Source organism: Bacillus rossius, chromosome 1, assembly GCF_032445375.1.
Source record: "Bacillus rossius redtenbacheri isolate Brsri chromosome 1, Brsri_v3, whole genome shotgun sequence".
Classification (NCBI taxonomy): domain Eukaryota; kingdom Metazoa; phylum Arthropoda; class Insecta; order Phasmatodea; family Bacillidae; genus Bacillus; species Bacillus rossius.
In genome coordinates this window covers 111824174-111846847 of record NC_086330.1, presented here as the reverse complement: position 1 = coordinate 111846847, position 22674 = coordinate 111824174, and the positions used below count along the sequence as shown (strand labels likewise).

At 39.1% G+C, this 22674-nt stretch overlaps 1 protein-coding gene across 4 annotated transcripts in view; it reads right to left on the bottom strand.

Annotated features, from left to right (window-relative positions):
• Positions 1 to 4086: 4086 nt before the first annotated feature.
• LOC134542228 (myosin-VIIa-like) overlaps positions 4087 to 22674 on the bottom strand; it is a 143538-nt gene continuing 124950 nt past the window's right edge. For all 4 annotated transcript variants that reach the window (XM_063386318.1, XM_063386327.1, XM_063386336.1 and 1 more), the window contains 7 exons: positions 19329 to 19511; positions 16270 to 16471; positions 15544 to 15666; positions 15362 to 15458; positions 13309 to 13406; positions 12165 to 12334; positions 4087 to 4695 (listed from right to left, as the gene is read on the bottom strand). In XM_063386318.1, coding sequence (XP_063242388.1) covers positions 4483 to 4695; positions 12165 to 12334; positions 13309 to 13406; positions 15362 to 15458; positions 15544 to 15666; positions 16270 to 16471; positions 19329 to 19511 — 1086 coding nt within the window. In that variant the 3' untranslated portion in view covers positions 4087 to 4482. The remainder of the gene's footprint in view (positions 4696 to 12164; positions 12335 to 13308; positions 13407 to 15361; positions 15459 to 15543; positions 15667 to 16269; positions 16472 to 19328; positions 19512 to 22674) is intronic.

Here is a 22674-nt window from a genome sequence, read left to right as displayed (position 1 = left end):
GAGACGTGACGGGTGTTTTACTGAGCAAAAAATAGTCTGTAAAACTTATATTTACGGAACGCCAACAGGCGTACAGTGAAAAATGATATAAATATTGAATATAGTTGTAGAAAATATATAATTCGATAGTCACATCATGCCTAAGTTTTACGAATGTCCACAATCTTGTTTTCGTGTAGGTAGTTTTCTATTGGCTGTAAATTGCTAGCAGCTACACCAACTGCCAAATAAAACACATCCTTTCTGTAAATTCACTGCCAACCTCTGCATATTATCGATTGCCAAGCCGTCGTAGGTAAGGCGCCTTAGCGATGACGGGAGAGATATGACGATGGGATCCGTGCTCGCATTTTCACGCGGCCGTCATAACTCCGCCGTCATACCGGCGACGCGTGGTCGCTATGACGGTGGCGAGGAAAAGAACCATGCTCGACCTGCCGGTGTTGCCCAGGCTGAACACAGGGTGAAGAGGACTTTTTTTTGAAATCAGATTGTGCCGGAAATTAGGTATTTCGGCACTTTTTTTTAAATTGTTATAATTTTAAATTATTTTTGGAAATATTATTTTCTATATAATTTGGTTACAATTGGGTGATTTACACTTTGTTAGGCTGGTGTACGCTACTTAGTTAAACTTTGCGCCAGTGGAGAGGCACATTTTCTCAGGGACCAATCTGATCTTTTGCAAGTCTAAGACGTCGTTAGCAGCCCGTTTGACATTTCTCCCACTTACAGTCACGTTCCGGGCCTGTATCATTATTTCCCTGCATGACTAAAACTGCCTACAACAGCTCTGGACGAGTTGTTACCATTTCTCAGAGACGAGCTTGCCATAACTTTTACCGTCACGCATACGTCTTAGGTTCACTACTCGAAAGTCACGTTAGGAGGCTCGTTCCCAGCCTGGTTGCGTTGCCTGGTTGCGTTTTCTGTTCCCCCTTACTCCACCTCCACCCCCCTTGATTCTAAGAATTTAGCCCAGGATCATTGCCCTGGAGTGAACCCTGCCAAGGAATGGCAGACTTCAAGGACGACTTGCCATAGAAAAAATACGTGCAAATATGGACCACACATGACATCTAGCGGCAGAAATAGTAACTTATTCTCTTGTCGCCAGCTCGTGGAGCTGACGCCCGCGACATCTGGTGGCGACCTTGCTAACCTCCCAACTACCTTCCCCTGTAGGCCGCCAGAGAGCAGCACCGACTGCGCCATTAGCCCCAGGCTGTAGCAAAAGTCTCGGGCGAGTCAATCCCTATTTGTTTCTCACACCCCTCAACAGGTAGTGCTAAAATCGGCCAGTGCTACCAACTTCGAGATATCGTTTTTGTGATTCCCACTCCTCGGGGAACTTTGGAACCTTTCGGTCTGGACGCCCTAGTCTCTCCCCCCCCCCCCCCCCCCCCCAACTTTTGACTGAGCATTACTTTTAATTACGAGACGCGGCTCCTCCGCGGACACTTCGCGTCGCGATTCCAGACGGACTGTTTGAGATTATCGGCTTATTAACGAGACGCACTACAAGACTTCCATCCGGCTGCAACCGACAATGTAGTCGATTATACAGGGATGCTATCCCTGTAAATTTCTTTAAGTAGTTTAGTCCACCTGTACAGTACTCAGCATACTAGTTATTTCTTTTAAATAAATTTTTGTTGAAAGGATGGAAACTTCCGCGCCTGCCGCGTATTCGCGAGCTCCAGATCCGGACTGGCGACGCATCAGAAACTAGACGCCAACTTCCCTGTCTGGTGAGTTACTATCAGCGACATTCCCCAACCTCCCCTTATCTTTTGCGAGCATTTTCTGCCCAGTTTGCTAACTGTCTGTGTACTAGTTCTGATCATGTTTGATTCGGACTGTTCACAGACAGGGTCCAAGAGCCTGAATGCAGGCTTAGCATTTTCCACACTCTTCCTCTTCAACATACAGGCGCCCTGGCACCAGGTTGACTACTGAACTCCTGGAAGCGAACCACCGACCTCTGGTGCTCCAGCATCTATGAACCCTTTTTGGAACTTTTTTAAATTACTAAGTTCAAAGAAATTAACTATATAAAACATCCGTTCAGGACTTTCACAATCAGTATTGGGATTGTTATATCGCTTTGTATTTCTTTTTAATTTAACTGAGTTTGTTTATTTATATTAAGTGAAACCTTTATAATCTAATTTAGGGCCGGCCCATATTTTTTTTATATATCTGAGAGCTCTTTAATTATGTAATTGAAATTGTATTTTAACAAATTTTAATATCTGTTATAATTTTCCTTTAATAAATATGGAGTAATTATATTCAGATGGAATCACACCTTTTTTCTGTTCATTCTTCATATCCTTGTGAAACTTAAAGATCCACTGTTACAGCAGAGTATAATGTAAACACTATTATTTATATACTTAATCTGATTTAACTACACTGCCTCAAAGTAATAAAAATGGTAATTAATGAACAAGGCTGTAACAAGATGTGGCCAGTAATTGTCTTCTTAATTCAAATGTCAAGTTTGCAAATAATTTCTATCAATGGCAGAACCTGGCAGACATTATTCTGCTAGTGTATAGTTATTTACTTCTATACATCTAAAAATGGATGGTCTGTATATTATAGAAAAAAGTGGAAAAATGAAAGATTACTAATATTGAATATTGAAAAGATTCCATTATCTAGCTAATGCTCAGCATGCGTTGCAATGCCTCATTCAATTTTGTTTTGTAATTTGAAGTAGGTACACACAAAGAAAGCATCTCTCCATCTCTCTCTCTCTCTCTCTCTCTCTCTCTCTCTCTCTCTCTCTCTCTCTCTCTCTCTCTCTCTCCACACACACACACACACACACACATAATTTCACTATCTCTATCTCCTCTATACATTTTTTTATATACCTCTATATAGCTATATACATATTTAGCTATATATCTCTAACTCCATTTCATTCTCTATATCTCACTCTGTCTTCCTCTATTGCTCTCTCTCACTCTATATCTGTCATATCATCTCTCTCTGTCTCAATTTTATATTTATTTGATTGTGTCATGCGTGTGAACTCATTCAACGAAAACGGACAAACTACCGCTGTACAATATGAAATAAACACATTTGTTGAAACAACTCTTGGGCTTCCTATTGTTTGTATCACACACAAACTGAAATGTCGCTGTTTGTTTTTATTCAATTCAATTCTGTGAATTATTGCTGTCTATTTAATTCATACACCGAAAACACATGAACTGCTGCTAAACTAAATGAAATGCACACGTTTGATGAAATGATTTGTACATTACTTATTGTAAAATAGTTGTACTGACTAACCTTCGCATAACAACCACCAAAATTTTATCACAATCAGATGACGTGACAAACGAACAAAAATTCAACACATGACAAACGCCCCAAATGATAGCGTGTTAAAAATTAAAGGTAATGCCATCTATTAACGAAGTTCAAAACTGACTTGTTATTTGTGCCGTTAGTTCGCTAGCCGCCGCGAGCTCCACTAAGCGAACGGGTCTCACCAAAGAGAAGGATAGGAATTTGCCAGACCTTACTATGTGTATGACCATGTGGCGGACATAGAGAATTGACACACACTCACTGTTTGTATGTCTACGACCTATGATTTTCTGTTATAAAAATTAATTTAACCCCTTTTCACTCCATTAGGGATGAAATTTCATAGTAATATGTGGCCTATGTGTTAATCCAGGTTATGAGCTTAGCTGTTGTATGCCACATCTCATCCAAATCCATTCAGCGGTTCGGGCATCAAAGAGTAACAAACACACACACAAACTTTAGCTTTTATAATAGTAGGAATGCTAACCAAACATTAATATTTAAAACTGTAGGTAAACTTTGAAATGGTAATATTTTTAAACTGTGTAATTTTATAAAAGACTACAAGAACCCTATTTAAGTTTTTGATTTACTTATCATTCTGTCCCACTGTTATCTTTGCAAGTCATTCTATAAATTTTGTATTGAAAAATATTATATTAGAATCACAAATTATTGTCTTCAGCAGGACTAACTGGAACTTTAACACAAGTTCCTTTTGCACCATTACTCATTGACAAAGTTCTCTGCTAATGTTGACCTTAAGCTGAAATTTAACTTTATTTAATTCACCACTCAATTACAGTACTCTTCACAACTAGTTATGAAGGCTTGCCATATGTAACAATAGAAGTGGATTATGCATTGGGATTTAAAAATACCTTGTAAGGAAATATGTAATTTATAAATGTAAATTTTTACAAGCTCCATAAAGTTATATAAAAAATACATTTTAGTCACATAAGTGAGATAAAAATATTAAAATATTACAGAGAAATATAAAAAAATATAAATATTTTTTGTACATGTTAATAAAAAAAAACAGAAATTTCTTAAAGGCATGGCATTTCTATCCATGATCCCTAAGTTAGTCTTTACTGAAAGCTGCAATTTTTTTCAGCAAGACAGTTGACTTTTTTTTTAATCTCACAACTCCGTTAACTGTTGAGAGGATGAGCGAATAATGGTCGACTGCAGGAGTTTGATGTAAGACGTGAGCAGGTCGTCCATCTTGTAGCCAAGTGGTGTCTCGCATAGCAGTTTGGAGCCATGCACCAAGTTTCCAATCTGAATGTTGAAAAATGTGTTGCCCGAGGACCAGTTGAAGATGTGTGTGAACGGGTGCACAGCCAAGATTTCCTGAACAAATAACTGCACCTTAATACAATATTTGATGTGGTGTTGCCACAGAGGAATGGTATGAACTAGACTGTTCAGTAAATACTACATTACTTTAAGGTATCTCCATAAATTAAATTAGTTTGTACTCTCATCTGGTTGCCTTTGTATCAAAATGTTCAGCGGAAAGAAGCAATGATAGTGATTAGTAGGGGAAGACTCAGGATTAGCAACAAATACTCATCATTAAATTTAAAAAAAATTCAAGTTCCTTGTATTATAATAATTTAAAAACAATATGGCCTGTTTTGTTACATCCACATACACTGTAGCATTGTATCATTACCTTCTATAAGTAATTGGGTAGTTAGTTTATTTTATGGATGTCTGCGAATGGAGAAGGAGGGACATACACTACCCCTGCTCATTAAATACACTACTAATCAAGACAATTGGAATGTGAAATCTGTCAAGTCAGTAAAAGGTAACAGAGCTGTAATAGAGATACCTTCAGGAAAGTACAGTAGAATCCCGCTGATGCGACCCCTCAAGGTTTCCGGAAAAACGGACTTATAAACGGAATGGTCGCAATAGAGAATTCGGGGTGTCACCGCATCGTCGGATACATCGTGTGAATGCCATTTGGCAGTGTCTAGCTGAGCTCGGCACGTCCACTATCGCACGAAAAGCCGTCTCAGCTGTCACGTTATCTTACCCGCCCACACGAAAAGCCGCTGTGGTAGCTTCTGCGAGAGCGTAAGAAACTGTTCCGGCCAGGCTGGCGGTAGCGGCGGCTTGACGTCATACGTGACGTGACGTGACGCTTACCTCTCCCATTCCCTGCTAATTCTTCAAGGCTCATCCCTCCCAGAGCCACAAACCATGTAAAAACACCCCCCCCCCCCCCCTCTTTTTCCAACTAACATTTCAACACATTCCCTACCTTATTTCAACCTTCTGCGTGAGAAACTGTCAGCATCCTCCTCCCCTCCCACACAGCGTACGACAAAAGCCAGGTTGTATAGTCCATTCTCGGTAAAATAAATATTTTTATGGGCTTATACGACTGTCCTTCGCCGTTAATAAATACTTTATAAGTTATTATGATACAATTTGTTTATTAGTCACACCGCAGTTTCTGCTGAAAAATCGCCAATACCTCAAATTTGATTGAATAGAAAAGTTTAGCAGGGCCGTAAATATATTTATTTTACTGCATAGTTACTTTTCCGTCTGCATTCCGTGTTTTTTTTTCTTCTTTTTTTACGTTGTGAAGGGCCGTGGAAAAGATAATTGCTTGAGCTGTCAAAATAAACATTGCTGACGGCAAGGGCGGGGCGCATCCTGTCGGTCTGTCGCTGTGATTATCTACTCCAAAAACATGTCATAGCATTTCAGGATAGCATTGTTCTTATATCTTTCGTTTATAGCTGAATGTTTTCTACCTGATCCACACAAGTTCCTTCGCCACGTTTTGAACGAAAATAACCACCAGCCGGCTAGCATAGCCGAACTCGCGTGACGCAAGTTCACTTAGCGCGAGTATTTATTGGAACCCATTGTTCGGGGTATGCAAGTCCGAGGTGTATAGCATAAATCCACGCAATTTTTTTTTGTTTATCTGCGCATGTGCGAAGTCAGCAATGTTATAGAAAAATAGCCGAAAACCAAACACCTGGCGACGTCGTTAACACAGTGAACACAGCTTTGTGTGGTCAGTGACACCTGAGATGCAGCTGGTAAGATCACATCACACTAACCAGTAGCAAGACAAAGGCACGGAACCGGGACGGCAATAGACGCGCGCGTAGATGCTATCAGGTGATGCGTGTAGTTTACCGGTATTGGCTAGCGTGGACAGTCTAGAGGGGTGGTATCTATTTTTAGCCGTCTTTTGTATGCCTGTCTGCTTGCAGTACAGCGCTCGTCAAGATAAACGTGAACACATAGCGCCCAACAAAGTGTAACAGACTTGTTTTTCAGCCGATTTTTCTCAAATTTTCGACTTTCTCTGCTCAAATTTTTCACGGTTTCTCAAAAAACGGTCGTATAAACGGAATGGAAGCATCAGAGGGGGGTCGAATCGGCGGGATTCTACTGGATGCCAAGTCTTCTGCAGTCTGTACGCAGGCTAGACTAATTGATTGGGGTGGGAAATTAAAACTTTAGACTCTCACGCTTAGATTGTGGTACAGAGAAAATGACACCCACTGTGTCCAGATTGTTAACATAAAAATTCTTATTTTGTATACCATAAATAATTGATTTTTAATTCTACTTATTTGTTGATTTTTCTAAGACCATAAAACTGTATGTTTTGACAGTATTATTACAGTTGTACACATTCTTAGAGAAAACATATAAATTCTAAATATCAACTGTTATTTTTAACACGAGAAACTATTTGTAGCAGTCGGTCACTATTGATAAAGTTGTAAATTACGGATGCTGACGATTTTATTGTCGTTCACATTACAAGACACTATACACAGTTCGGTCATACTTCTACACGAAAAGCTGGAAGTTATTAGAGGCCAAAAGCAAAAACAAAACAAAACAATCCCATAGAACAACATAAGAAACACACTACAAACACAAGTCTGTTGATTACATAGCTACCAATCCAACACTCTCCCTTAATCTACAGACTTCAAACCCAAACCCTCTACACATATGTTATGCTTGGCCCCAGGCATTCCTTTAATCAGTATGTCTGCAACCATATTCACAGTGGACACATATGACAGCGTTATCATCTTCTTCTCGACAGCCTCTCTAATGAAATGGTGACGCACTCTATGTGTTTTGTTCTGTTGTGAAAGATTGGATTGCAGGCTAGCTTTTGTGCTCCCTGGTTGTCATTATGCAGTACAATGCTCATTTCCTTTCCCAGCAGTTCACCAAGTAGCCCCTTGATGAAGATTGCCTCCTTAGTTGCTTCTGCAATGGCCATGTACTCTGCTTCTGTACTGGATAATGCTACAGTGAGTTGTTTCTTTGATTCCCAGGAAACTGCAGCTCCTCCCAACTGGAATACAAAACCAGTGTAAGACCTTCTATCCTCTTCATCATTTGCCCAATCTGCATCCACGTAGGCTTCAACATTCTGCCCAGTTTTCTTGAACACAAGACAATAGTTAAGTGTGACCTTCAAGTGTCTTAGCAATCTCTTTGCATTTCTCCAGTGTTCTTCATTATATCTGCTGTTAAACTGACTGAGTACACTGATGGCATGAGCAATATCTGGCCTTGTACATACTGCCTTGTACATACTTCCAGGTACATGAGTGAACCTATCAGCGACTGGTATGGCAGATGAGAAAAATCCTGAGCTGTGTTGGTTTCTCTTACTTTGCTAAGTTTATGGCTAACATTCAAAGGGGTGCTGACGGGCTTACAGTTTACCATCCCAAACTTGTCCAGAACTTCAGCTATATACTTATGCTGGTCTAAGTAAATCTCTCCCTTATTCCTGTCCCGTCGAATTTTCATTCCAAGGCAGTGGCTGGCCTCCCCAAGGTCACTGGATTTAAATCTACGCATGATTTCATTCTTCACCTTGGCCTTTTCCATTTTATCATTTGAAAAGATTATGAAGTCATCAACGTACACTGCAACAATAACAATTCCATGTTCACTAATCTTGCTGTACACACATGATTCATGTTCAGACCTCTTGTAGCCTATCTCCTCAAGCGCAGAATGTAGCTTCCTATTCCAGACTCTGGATGACTGTTTTAACACATAGATTGCCTTTTTGAGTAGACATACCTTTGATTCACTGCCTTTGACAACAAAACCTTCGGGCTGTTCCATAAATACTTCTTCTTCAAGGTCACAGTTTAAGAAGTCTGTTGTGACATCAAGGTGGTCTATGTCCCAGTCCATTTCCACAGCCAATGCCAACAGCAATCTGATGGTAGAATTTCTGATGACAGGAGAAAAGGTTTCCATATAATCTATGCCTTGCTTTTGTGTAAATCCTTTTGCAATGAGGCGAGCCTTGTAGCGACTAATTGTACCATAATTTGCTTGTTTGATCTTGCAAACCCACTTGTTTTTTACCACTTTCTTATTCTGAGGATGGTCGACTAGAATCCGTGCATCATTTTCAAGTAGAAATTCATACTCCCTTTCCATTGCAGATTTCCACTCATGCTTCATGTCATCTGAAAGTGCATGCACCATAGATTGCAGTTCACTCATGTCACTGGTTATGTTATACGTCACCACATCAGGATACTCCTTTGCACGTCTATCTCTTGTTGGGTATCTTCTCTCGACTTCCACAGGAACAGTAATGACAGTTTCCTGGGGGATTGGTGGAAGAAAACCAAGAAAATCTTTGGCGAGACTTTCTTCCAGTTGCTCTGGTGTGTCAGATGTGTTTTCTTCCAGCTGTTCAGTTATGTCCTGCTGTGGCTGCGCAGACTTTTCTCTGACCTGATGGTGTTCTCCCATATTGTCATCTTCAGGTTCCAGCATCCCCATTCAAGACCTCATGTTTGCATTTTCAATAAATGTCACATCACGAGCTTTGCATACTCTTTTCGGTTTCATTGGGTCAATAATTCGATACCCCTTCGTGTCCTCACAGTAGCCCACAAAGATCATTGCCTTACTCGTTGGGTCCCACTTTTTCCGTTGTTGTTTAGGGACGTGAACAAAAGCTGTGCATCCGAACACTTTAACATGGCTCAGATCAACCTTCTCACCTGTCTACGCTTCTTCTGGTGTCATGTTGTTGACTGCTTTGGTTGGCTATCTGTTCTTCAAGTAAATGGCTGTGTTAACCGCTTCAGCCCAATATTGCTTCCCCAAGCCAGAATCTTGCAACATTGAACGGGCTTTCTCAACAATTGTTCTATTGGCTCGCTCTGCCACTCCGTTTTGTTGTGGGGAATATTCTACTGACAGTTGATGTCGAATGCCATTTGATGAGAGGAAATCCTGCAATATATGATTGACGTACTCCTTTCCATTGTCAGAGCGCAGAGTTTTGATTTTTATTCCTGTCTGATTTTCTACAAGGACTTTGAACTCCATGAACTTATTGGGTACTTCACCTTTCGATTTGAGGAAGTAGCCAAAAGTTTTTCTTGTGGCATCATCAATGAAAGTTAGCAGATATTGTGCCCTGCTCAGAGATTCATCTTCCATCGGACCACACAAGTCTGAATGTATAAGCTCGAGCTTGTGTACGGCTCGTCTTACACCACTTGCCTTGAACAGTTTTCTAGACTGCCTTCCCTTCAGACACAAAACACAAGGTTCCACTTCAGAATCTGTGAATTTAAGACCTGTGGCCATACCACTACGAAGCAGCTTCATGTTCTGCTCACTCAAGTGTCCTAACCTTCTATGCCACAATGTTTGTGTTGGTTTTTCAGTCACAAAGTTTGCCTTGCTAGATGCCACATTCAATTTGTAGATCCCACCTACTTCAGATGCAGAGACCCTTACTTCTCCTTCAATCCTACAGTCATCTTCCTTGTAGATTTTGCAGCCTGCATCAGTAAATGTGACCACCATGCCTCTCTTAACCATTGCACTGACAGATAGCAGATTTGTCGATAAATCTGGCACGTACGTCACATCCTTGATAGTTCTGAGACCTTCCTTATCAATTCTCACATTTACGTCACCCATCCCAAGACCACAGAGTTTCTCTTTATTAGCACATGTAACCTCCTGGTTAACTATCATTTGATAGTTTTCCAACCACTCCTTGCAATTTGTCATGTGGTTACTGGCATCTGAATCTATATACCAATCTCCTTCGCCCCCGCTTGCAGTCAGTGCCATTAATAATGACCAATCACGTGATGTTTGATCTGCAGGTCGCCTCTTGGAGCAATCACGTGCCATGTGGCCTGGTTCGTTGCAATTATAGCATCTAAACACAGGCTTCCTGCTTGGTTTGTTGACATGCGTTCCATTCACTGATCGTAAGGCCGAACTGTTTTTATCACTGGATAAGAGCGCTGTGTCGCTGGAGTGCTGCCGACTACCAACAGAATGTTTGACATCTTCTTGGAGAAGTTTGGTTTTGATGAACTCACTTGTTATCTCAGCTCCAGAGCTTTCCAAAGCCATTACCATATGGTCATACTCTGGTAGCAAACCGCTCAACATGATAACCTCGATAAATTTGTCATCGATGGGTGAGCTGATGTCTGCTAACTGTTGTGAAAGTGACATAACCTCAGTCACATACTCCACCATGCTTCGATACCCTTCTAACCTCACTCCAAACAACCACCACGGTAATTCAAGTCTCCTTGTGAGACCGTTGTCTTCATAGGCACGTTTCAGGCTTTCCCAAGCTTCTGATGCAGTTTTTGATGAGCGCACATGAATAAGACAATGTGACTGAACCATTAAACAAATCCTCACTCTAGCCTTTTGATCCCTTTTCTTGTCAACCTTTGTTGGATCACTTTCATTATTGAAGACACAATCCCACAAATCTTCATGAGCTAAATGCAGTTCCAGGAGAAATTTTCATGTATTATAATTGCTCGTGCCTTCGAGCTTCTCGATCGGCGGCAGCGAAACTGAACTTGCCATACTGGCGATCCCGACTCAACTCGTGCACGTTTTAAGTCTTTAAACACTTACCGACGCGGTTGCCGTACAGTTAGCACCAAAAAAAACATCGCACTTTTTACAGTAACTTTCATCATGGCGATGTACGAATTCTGGTGCATCCTGGGCCCATAACTTGTTGTAAATTACGGATGCTGAATGATTTTATTGTCGTTCACATTACAAGACACTATACACAGTTCGGCCATACTTCTAAACAAAAAGCCGGAAGTTATTAGAGGCCAAAAGCAAAATCAAAACAAAACAAAACAATCCCATAGAACAACATAAGAAACACACTACAAACACAAGTCTGTTGATTACATAGCTACCAATCCAACAAATAACAATGTGCTATGTTCAAACAGAGCCAAATTTTTTAATATTAAATTATATAAAAAGTTTTGATGATAAAAATTGTTGACACCAAGATAGCGTCTTTCACTGTTTTCTTGTAAGTAAGAATTGAATATTATCTTGTGATGCTCTTGATGAAATACAACAAAAAAAAATTGTATTTCCAAAAATCTCATTTAAAATTTTCCTATAGAAAATCATTTTTTTTAAGTACATTAAAAAAAATTTCATTATATTATAAAGTTGTGTGTAAAACTTTTGTTCACTTTGGGTTTATCTGGCAACAGAGCACACTGAAACAAGAACAGTGCTGGAAGCAGATGTCATGCACTGGAAACAGAGAGTAAATGTCCATTACATTGCACATTGCAAACTAAGGATGAGACACACTAGCCGTTACATATTCCAACTTGTGCACAGTGAATGCAATCAATGCATTTCAAGCTTACTTAGCAAAAACTGTTTTTGACATGGTTTAGTAGGGAACACTACATACAGGAATATTGTAAAACGTTAATGCTACGTATATGTTAAAACACAATTACCTTTGTGCCTGGATCAATGATGCTGATCCCCTTCAAGTTTATTGCAATAGTGATGATTTCTGGGAACGCAAACTCCGTTGTTTGCTTTACTTCGAAGAAAGCAGAACCAAAAGTTGGCCATACATAGATGTGCTGGAGAAAAGCTATTTTCGCTTCATCTGAGGTCATACCTAGTAGAAAAAAGTTTTAAAATCACACAAATTTGTTTGTAAAAAATTTGTTTCTGATAGAGACCCTATGAGTTCCTGATTTAGGATTTCACAAAATCAGTAGCAGTAGACAGGCATTTTGTTCAAGTATTCAATACAATTATAATCCTGATAATCCAAAAATGTTATGAAGGGCTACGTAGTTATACTGCAGAAATTTATTTCAGCCTTGCTAAAAGTAAAGAGATCAAATTGAATTTTAATTTACAGTTATAATTATATCTCCTGCCTCTTGTATACAAAAAAAAACATTCAAGAGGTTTCTCAAGGCAGTTCTGTTGCTTTATATTTCTTAGTTACAAAATGTATTTTCACTTCACCTACATCACCTTAAGTTACTTCACCTTAAATAATCTGAAGATGCAACTTTACCTGTATTAATTTGCACACTTATAAAAAGCCATCATAATAAATTTTATTGATTTTTTGCAACAAAACCAGAGCTAATGATGCACACACCATTTTCATTGTAGGTAAAAAATAAATCATAAAATAACAAAGTTTGAAGTGATTGCAAAATTACCAAACCATAGCACACACACAAACCTTTATGTAGATGTGTATATTTTATTAAATGGTACAATAACCAGAACTGTGTTGAAATGATATGCAAGACTTAATTTTTTACCATTGAATCTGGTGAAAAAGAGTAATAGATAGACTGATAATTTAAATACAAAAAAAAGAAGATAATTGCAGAATAACTCACAGGCTGATATGTTTGGAAGGAGACAGAAAGAAAATATACTTTTTTTTCTTTATTTGTAATAATTTTGCTATTTGCAACCATCTAATCAACTGAAGAAAAAAAAATTTAATTAATATAGCATTAATACACACTATTGCTACCAAATATTAAAATATAAAATAACACCATATCACAGTTTGCTATCATCTATCACCATTACTAATATTAATTAATAAAAATTCTGTACCTATCTGCTGTTGGTAGCTGGCTGTGATGTGCTTTGTCCAGTCCTTGATGCTGTACAATTTTACAAGATTGGAAGGCACCAGGTCCTCCAATATGCGTCTGGAAAAAAAATCACAAGATTCAAGTTTACTTGATTTGTATCTCATTATTCTCAAAAAATATACTGAAGTAATTGAGTAATGGAGAAGTTAGGACTTCAAAAATTTTACACTAGAAGTAAAATGATTTGCAAAGGAAAATAGTACTTTTAATCAATGCTACCAAATAAAGCTAAGCTGAGCAACAGTAACACTTCAAACCAAACCTTTTACATAAGTAGATTAAAACTGTCAACCAATTATAAGGGTTTTGTAAGTGCCCAGCAAAACAGCACACAACAATGGTGAGAAGTTGACATGGTTAGTCTTCCTTGAGAATGTTGAAAGAAAACGTACTTAGGTACCTATCTACAATTTTAATTTTATTGTAATTTTTAGTTACTACAAATACTTCAGTTTCTCTTGTTATATTTATTTGACATTTGAGGCTGAACTAGTAGCAACAAATAGTGACAAGACTTGAAGGAAACAAGTGTAGATACATAACACGTCAAGATCAGTAGATAAAATACAAACAGAGTAGAAGCAGAGATGGCTACACAAACAAATGTTTTTGAAGTGAAACTTCTTTGCTGAGCGGGCTACAATTTTCGAGCATTATGAAAATTTTGATCACATGAGGTGAACAGTTAGGTGCGTGGTGGGGGAACAGGTAGAGGAGGAGAGTGCGTCAGCAGTGACGCCAAACCAAAGCATGCACTAGCGGTCCAATGGGAAGATGACAAAGAGGGAGGGGGGATGGGTATGTAGCGCTGCTTGTGTTTGTCTACTCCACAGTTATTTTTCTTCTTTTGAGATACCAGCATCCTTACTGTTCTCAGTTATTATCTCATGTTCAATAAATAATACTAATAAATTATCTCTATTTATACCTAATAAGCAAGAAGTTTCACTTTTTGCGAGTAGACTCCACACATACTTTTTTTTTGCTTGTTTGTTTAGAACATCACCACAACTTATCTTACTTCACATAAAAAGTAGACCTGAGAAAAATATTCCTGTACTTACAGCACTTGCCTTAGTCTCTCTTTTTTCCGCAGACAATCTATTAGTCATAATTCATCACATACATGATAGGATTCTCTTTCTGTTGCATCGTATTTAATGACTCCACAATTCACTCATTCACTCACCTTTTCTGTAAAGTGCAAACTGAACTGAACAGGAATGAATTACTATCAACAGCTTCTAATCTTTTCGCCTTCAAACAGACGTGAGTTTACTCTACGTCATATTCACAACCAATACGATGTCATCTTCGAAGGGGAGAAAGCTTTAGTAAAAAAACTTAAATTAAAAATTTTAAATAAACCAACTTTGCAATTCTCACTTGAAGCTACAAAAGTAATTAAAATGTATTAAACACTATCATCGTATTTTAAAATAGTTTTTTTTGTTTTTTTGTTTTTGTAGTCTGTACCGTACTACACCATCCATACCATACTGCATCAAGTCAAGGTTGCATGTTTGTTCTTGCAATATCATTGAAGTAACAGAATAACAAATTTTAAATTGATCAGACCTGTGGCAGTTGCTCGCATCCCTTCATCAACCTGAAAAGAGCTGATGATTTTCAAATGGCTGAATAGATTTTCTTGAATAATAGCTAAGAACACTGTCGATCAAGTCATGTTTCAAACAAAAAAAAAAAAACTAAATCAAAATCGTTTTGTTTGTTTGGGAGCTATGATGCCCAGGATAGATACACAGATACACATGTTAAACTTATAATACCCTTCTGTGTCGGGGGTTAAAAAAACCTCCTATAAAAGTTTCTCTACCAATGGTTAATGAAAAAAATCCAAATACGTATTGCTTTTTTTCTTTTCTGAGGGGGAACAGACAATCTTGTCCGAAGCATAATTGAAATCCACTATTTTATTTTTGGCTTTACTATGCTACAAAAATGTTTCATAATAATTTTTATAAGTGACAGATCAAGTTAACGGTACTCACGGAACAATCGACTGCGACTCGTTCACGTCACCAAATTTAGTCCTGAACAGAAGACCTGCTAGTTTAACAGCTTCTGTTTTGGCAACTTTATGGTAGCCTGGAAAAAAAAAAATGGAAACGTCAAGTGACAAATCAAGAGGCTGCTTCTCAGGCATTAGCACATCCAGGTGCAAGTGACTTGCCTCTGAGATACTTAGGGACTTCTTGTGGAAAATGGAAAGTGAGATCTGCGTTGCGGTCTCGGCCCGGAGCTGCATTCACCCACAACTTCTTCATGAAGAAGATCTGGTATTCCGTGCCCCCGGCTGGAAACACGTCTTATCTTACACAGGTTTGTCTGACAAAATATTATGAAGTTTGTTAATCACGAAATAACTAAAATTTTGTTTTGACACCATAGGCAATGTATATTATATTACATTCACATCTAAAAGCATACTTTATTTTCTTATTAGAATATTAGTTATTGTATTTATTGCTGTTTTAACTTGTAAGAAAATTATTAACAATATTTTTTTCTTATTTGACTTTACGTAAAATTAAAATTTTTAATTTCTCTCCATTCAACTGCATGTTGCTAAACAGTATAAATGCATGCTCTCCTGTGGCAGTATGAGAACTACATTTTCAAACTCATCAATATCAGTTGATGCGAAGGCATTGTATAATGGTATGAGCAAAAGGTTCATATCAATAAAAAGTTAAGTAGCCTTAACTGTTGATAGCCATGTTTAAATAAATAAATAAATATAAACACAAACAAAAAATTTACATACAACATATAAACGTATTACATTTCTGTTTCAAGACCATCTGCCCATTTCAAAAAGTGAATTAAAAAGAATTAAAGCCATAATATGTTAGCAAAAATGTAAAGCAAAAAGAAATAATGGATTAGTGAAATGTACCACTCCTTCCTGGCCGAGTTTTCTTCACCCATTCAGAGAGCTCCCTCACGTAGTCGAAGAAGAATTCTTTGTGAGGCACCGAGAAAATCTTGTCGAGTATCTTGATGAACAAACAGAAGCCTTCACCTGACCTCAGGTTCAAGTGCTCTACGATGTCAGTGCAAAGATCTCTGGCTCTTGTGGACGAGTTTACCTCGTAAGCCTGCAGAGTACGCACAAAATCTCATGAAATACTATCACAAACTAAGGCCTCAGTAACAAAATTCAGGCAAGAATGCAAATGTTTGCTGGGTTAAAAGCACAAAAAATTAATGCAAACTACAACAATGTTCTAAGATAATCTAGTTACCATATTTGCAATACCTTGGGTAAATCACTTAATTGCAATATAATACATACCTTTCACTTGGATTTATTTAGTAAAGTTTGTTTGTTTATGAGCCATCTCCAGATAAGTCTTTCCAGAGCAAAAGATTAAATGTTAAATAAATTAGGTAATAAATTTAATTGTGGAGTTTCCATGGAATAGGTTAATGTAGACTAGGCCAAGGTGTTAACAAGGTCTGCATCCAGTTGCTTGTCTCAGCCCTACATTGGTCCAACATCGGCCCCAGCACCATTTAGTACCATGGACCACTGTCCTGGAGAGCCACGGAGCGTTCCGCGCCCCTCCAAGTCCTGCGTGGTGTACGACTGAGCAACCACACCAGCGGCCTTCTATCAACATGGCACTCGGCCCATTCTCGCGTACCATAGAGGATATAAGCTCACATAATACAACTCAACCATAAATTTTCCTTGTACGTATTTCAGAACTACATACTGAATAATTGATCAAACTATTATAGACTTCCTTATTGAAACTTATTGAAAAATAAAATACATAATCTTGTCAGATAATAAAGGGCACATTCTCATAAAAAACTACTGGTTATTAAGAGTTTGTAGCAATTTGTAGTGGGACAATTCCTGAACTTCTTTCCAGGTGTTCAGGCTGCATAACCTTCCTAAAGAATGGCTATTGTTCAACCAAGGCTTTAGGAATATATATATATATATATATATATATATATATATATATATATATATATATATATATGGACACAATTTTAGAATTGAAATTTCTATTTTTACAATGACTGAAGACATTCTCACGTTGAAAAGGGCCAATATTTTAACAATGGAATTTGCCATGCAGAGCCATTTATAAGGCTTTAGCAAAACTTTAATATTTCTCTAAAGCAAATTTTTGTGGGTTGGTGAACAGTTATCTCCATCTCTTCCTTTCACACACTCTTGTGCACGTATGCATGCTTTATGTAAATTTACACAAGTGAGCACACTCACATGAATGTGTGTGTTTAAAATTTATCACTACTCCAGCATGATATGATGATAATTTGTAAAAGTGTGATATCTTTCGTTCCCTCTGACACCAATAATAGTCATTTTCTAAGAAACAGAAGCCAGATGCACTTAAACTTCCCTTCCACCCAGAAGCAGATTAATTCACTACTACCAACACATCAAGGTGGGCGGTTGATGAATGTTGTAGCATATACGCACTTTTTTCTGGTCAATACAATGTCATCAACCTGTACACAACCGCTGTACCCCGTGAAAAGTTTAGCTTAGTACGCCTTGTCAATGCTGTTTTAGTTGTTGATGTATAGGTGGCATTTGCACACTACAATATCATAAAAGGCTTCATTTGACACAGAATGGTTACAGCACTGATTGAGCTGAAGATTATGCCAACTTTTTATATGCAAAACTTATTCACAGCTGGTAGGGTAAGTTGAGGTCATCAGAGAGTAACGAAAATGCAACTCTCAGAGAGCAATGTAAAGTGTAACAATCAGGAGTAGGGTGCTCTGTGGCTTATTTGCTTTATAGGACACTTGCATGATTGTGCATTCATATACATCTGTACAGTAGAGCACCCCTCAACCGGAATCATTGGGGGGAGGTCTATTCTGGTTATGGGAAAATTCCGGGTAAGGGGAGTTGCGGTAGGGCCGGCCTCCCGGGCCAGTTGAATGACCTTCATTCAAGCAAGCTGGCAGGCACGTGTTTCTTATCTCTGTGGGTGGGTGCGTGCGTGAGCGAAGAGGATGATGAGGGTTTGGGGGAGGTAGTAGGACTACAGCTGCAGTGTTGTGTTACTTCTGTGTTGACGTGCTAGTGATTCACACTTCCTGGAGAGTGTATAGTCACTGCCACGCACAGTTTACATTTCACATACACAAGAATAACATTCCAAGCATCTCGTTTAAAAACACAGAGATAGAGAAATACAGGTAAATGTAGACTGTTTAACCATATATTAACGTATAAATATGTACATACCTAATACATATTTGTACACTAAATTATTGTCTACAAACTGAAAGCATCACACATTGGAAGTAAATGTTACTGGCTATCATGTGTGTCAGCGTGTGTAGTGGGAGTCTGAGTATATTCTCGGGCCGGCCGGAATTTTCCGTTTACTTGACATAGTGAAACAATAAAACTACTTATAGCATAAACATCTTTATAGTAATTCACGTCCGACGCGAAAACCAGCGGTGTATTTATGCAATGCGCGGGAAAGACTGGCTATAATTAGCTCTCTGACAGACGTGCGCGCACGCGCGCCTACAAGACATGTACAGTCAGGCAAATGCAAAAAAACCTTGTTCCAGTGCGGAAATGTTTTGTAGATGTTTTGTAATGTTTTAATTATTTTTGGAAAATTAGTTCCGGATATCGGGAGTTCCGTTTGTGGGAATTCTTACTCATTCTAATACCTCACTTTAAACGTGCATGGTGGCCATGTGTAATTTTTTTAAAATAATTTCTGTAGGATGATAGGTCTCATCAACCAAGTCAATTGACGCACAATAGATGCAACTCAACGATCTTGGGTAGAGAATCGGCTCACCATTTTTCAGGAGTATTTTGGGAAACCATGGAAAACCAAAATCATGGTTGGTCCGGCATGTAAGCCCATCGTCTTGCCACGGTGCTTCGTCAGTGCTGACACACTGTGAGTTTGCTGGGACAGAGTGACTCACCTCGTCCGTGTCGTTGGGGAAGTATATCTTGTGGTAGATGTGCTTGATCCGGTGCTGGATGGCTTCCAGCTCGACCTGGTGCGGGGGCTGCTTGCGCTGGCCGCTCCTCAGAGTTCTCTGCAGCCGCTCCACCGAGAGCTTCGATAGCGGGTTCGTGCGTGTGTTCAGAAACATCGTCAGCTCCTGCAAAACGTAGGTGACACTCCCATAAGAGCATGTTATCCACGATCATACCGCAATCCAACTAAACACAGCGTAATTCCTTCACGTCGCCATATAAACTGTAACACGGTAAACGTCAAAATGTTTTGCAATAATTGTTTTTCATATTATGTATCCCCGGTCTCCTCAAGGACTGAGAAACAAAAAACAAAAAAATTAGTTTAGCCAAAACATTCTGTACAGAAAACTTAAATTTACATTAAATGCTGAAAGAGGGAATTCATACAAAATATTGAATTATATGCTTGATGAGTTTAAATTAACTGAACTGAATTGAATAGAAATAAAGGGGTGCATGTTTTACCTAAGACAAATTTAAATCACTACGTCAGGGTATGTACAGCCTTTACATCCAGAAAACACAAATGCACAAGAATTATACGAGGGAGGACCTTAAAAAAAATCAAACTGAGAGCGCGCTGCCATTCGTAGACGTAGAAGAGAGTTCTCTTGCTAGTTGGGGTTACTAGATACCTTCACCAAACAGTTGCCCAGATGGTGTCAGTTTGTAGGTTAAAATTTGATTGTATAATTTTTTTTTACTTACTGTTCTTTTGTTCCGCCTGCAAAGTTATTATAGTAGATTTAAAAGAAAAAAAGAGTGTGTTTGAAATTTTGTTCCCTACAGTAGAATCCCGCTGATGCGACCCCTCACGGTTTCCGGAAAAACGGACTTATAAACGGAATGGTCGCAATAGAGAATTTGGGGTGTCACCGCATCGTCGGATACATACACGTGAATACCGCTCTGGCAGTGTCTAGCCGAGCTCGACGCGTCGACTATCGCACGAAAAGCCGTCTCAGCTGTCATGTTATCTTACCCGCACTGTGGCAGCTTCTGCGAGAGCGTAAGAAACTCGTCCGGCCAGGCTGGCGGTAGCGGCGGCTTGACGTCAGACGTACGCTTACCTCTCCATTCCCTGCTAATTCTTCAAAGTTAAACCCTCCCAGAGCCACAAACCATGTAAAAACACCCCCCTCCCCCCTTTTTTTTCCAACTAACATTTCAACACATTCCCTCCCTTTTCAACTTTCTGCGTGAGAAACTGTCAGCATCCTCCTCCCCTCCCACACTGCGTACGACAAAAGCCAGGTTGTATAGTCCATTCTCGGTAAAATAAATATTTTTATGGGCTTATACGACTGTCCTTCGCCGTTAATAAATACTTTATAAGTTATTATGATACAATTTGTTTATTAGTCACACAACAGTTTCTGCTGAAAAATCACTAACACCTTGAATTTTATTAAATAGAAAAATTTAGCAGGGCCGTAAATATATTTATTTTACTGCATAGTTACTTTTCCACTGCATTCAAACGTGTTTTTTTTTTCTTTTTTTTTACGCTGTGAAGGGTCGTGGAAAAGATAATTGCTTGAGCTGTCAAAATAAACATCGCTGACGGCAAGGGCGGGAGCGCATCCTGTCCGTCTGTCGCTGTGATTATCTACTCCAAAAACATGTCACAGCATTTCAGGGTAGCATTGTTCTTATATCTTTTGTTTTTAGCCGAATGTTTTCTACCTGATCCACACAAGTTCCTTCGCCACATTTTGAACGAAAATAAACACAAGCCGGCTAGCATAGCCGAACTCGCGTGACGCGAATTCACTTAGCGCAAGTATTTATCGGAACCCATTGTTTGGGATATGCGAGTCCGAGGTGTATAGCATAATTCCGCGCATTTTTTTTTTGTTTATCTGCGCATGTGCGAAGTCAGCGATGTTATAGAAAAATAGCCGAGAACCAAACACCTGGCGATGTCGTTAACACAGTGAACACAGCTTTGTGTGGGCAGTGACACCTGAGATGCAGCTGGTAAGATCACACTAACCAGTCGCAAGACAAAGGCACGGGACCGAGACGGCAATAGACGCGCGCGTAGATGCTATCAGATGATGCACGCTGTTTACCATTATTGGCTAGCGTGGACAATCTAGAGGGGTGGTATCTATTTTTAGCCGTCTTTTGTATGCCTGCCTGCTTACAGTACAGCGCTCGTACAAGATAAACGTGAACACATAGCGCCCAACTGTAGCAGTTGCCGCCTCCCGGGCTAGCAGAGCGCTCCCTTCCCCTCCATCCTTTCCCCCTCTCCACCTTGCCCCAGCCTTCCCCTCCGCACTTCCCCTCCTTTCCCGAGGCTTCCCGTCTTCCCTTCTCCTCGTTTCTCGAACCTTCCCCTCCGCCGCTTTTCTCTATTGTTCTCGAAAGACAGTTCGCCTGTATATAAGGCCGCGAGTTTGCTTAGGCCGGCACTGTCTTCAGTCACTCTCGCTCGTAGGCAGTCCGCTGGGAGGAGGCCGCGCTACTCATGCTCATGGCTGATTAGTTATGTTAGAAGCTTCGCTTTAAATCCACTATGGATCTCTGCCTTGTAATTTCCGCGTGCATTTGCTCAAGTTTAACTTCTTTCTTACGAGCCTTCTGCTCTTGATTGAGTGGTCTAGATGGGTCTTGTACCTAATTTTGTTGGATGTTCCATTTATCACCGACCTTAATTTACATGAGTGTTTGCTTGATTATTTGTTTTGCGCATTGGGCTTCCTCCCTGTCGTAATATTTTTGTTTTAATGTCTTTTAGCTGGGGTTCGCGATTCCCATTTAAATTTGCCATGAAAACTTATGTTGCGTGTAAACTTAATGCATAATTTAAAGCCTTAATATTTATACTTAATTGCTTGATAACGAATTTGCTCTGCGTGAGACTTTTATATGACTTTTGTCTGCTTGCTAAGGTCTTTTAAATGTACATTAATTAAGAGAATTTTCCTTATGCGCAGTACTTAAATACGTGTTACGTCAGGCGCATTTTCATTGCGCAAATTGTTAATGATGCTCTCTTTTCAAGCATCTGTTTTATACTCATGTTTGTAAAAACCATAACGATTAATGGGTGTTGTCTGCACATTTGTTATATCTATTTGTACCTTAATATATTATCATTTTTGTTTAATGAATAAAATATATTTTTTTTCTACTTTCATTTTTTTTCTAATATAACAACATTTTCACAACTGCTGTTGTATCATACTGGAATGGTACACCATTGGTTCCCACTTAACCTGTTGAAGTTACATCGATCTCCCACTTCCACCTAGCTTCACAACAAAGTGTAACAGA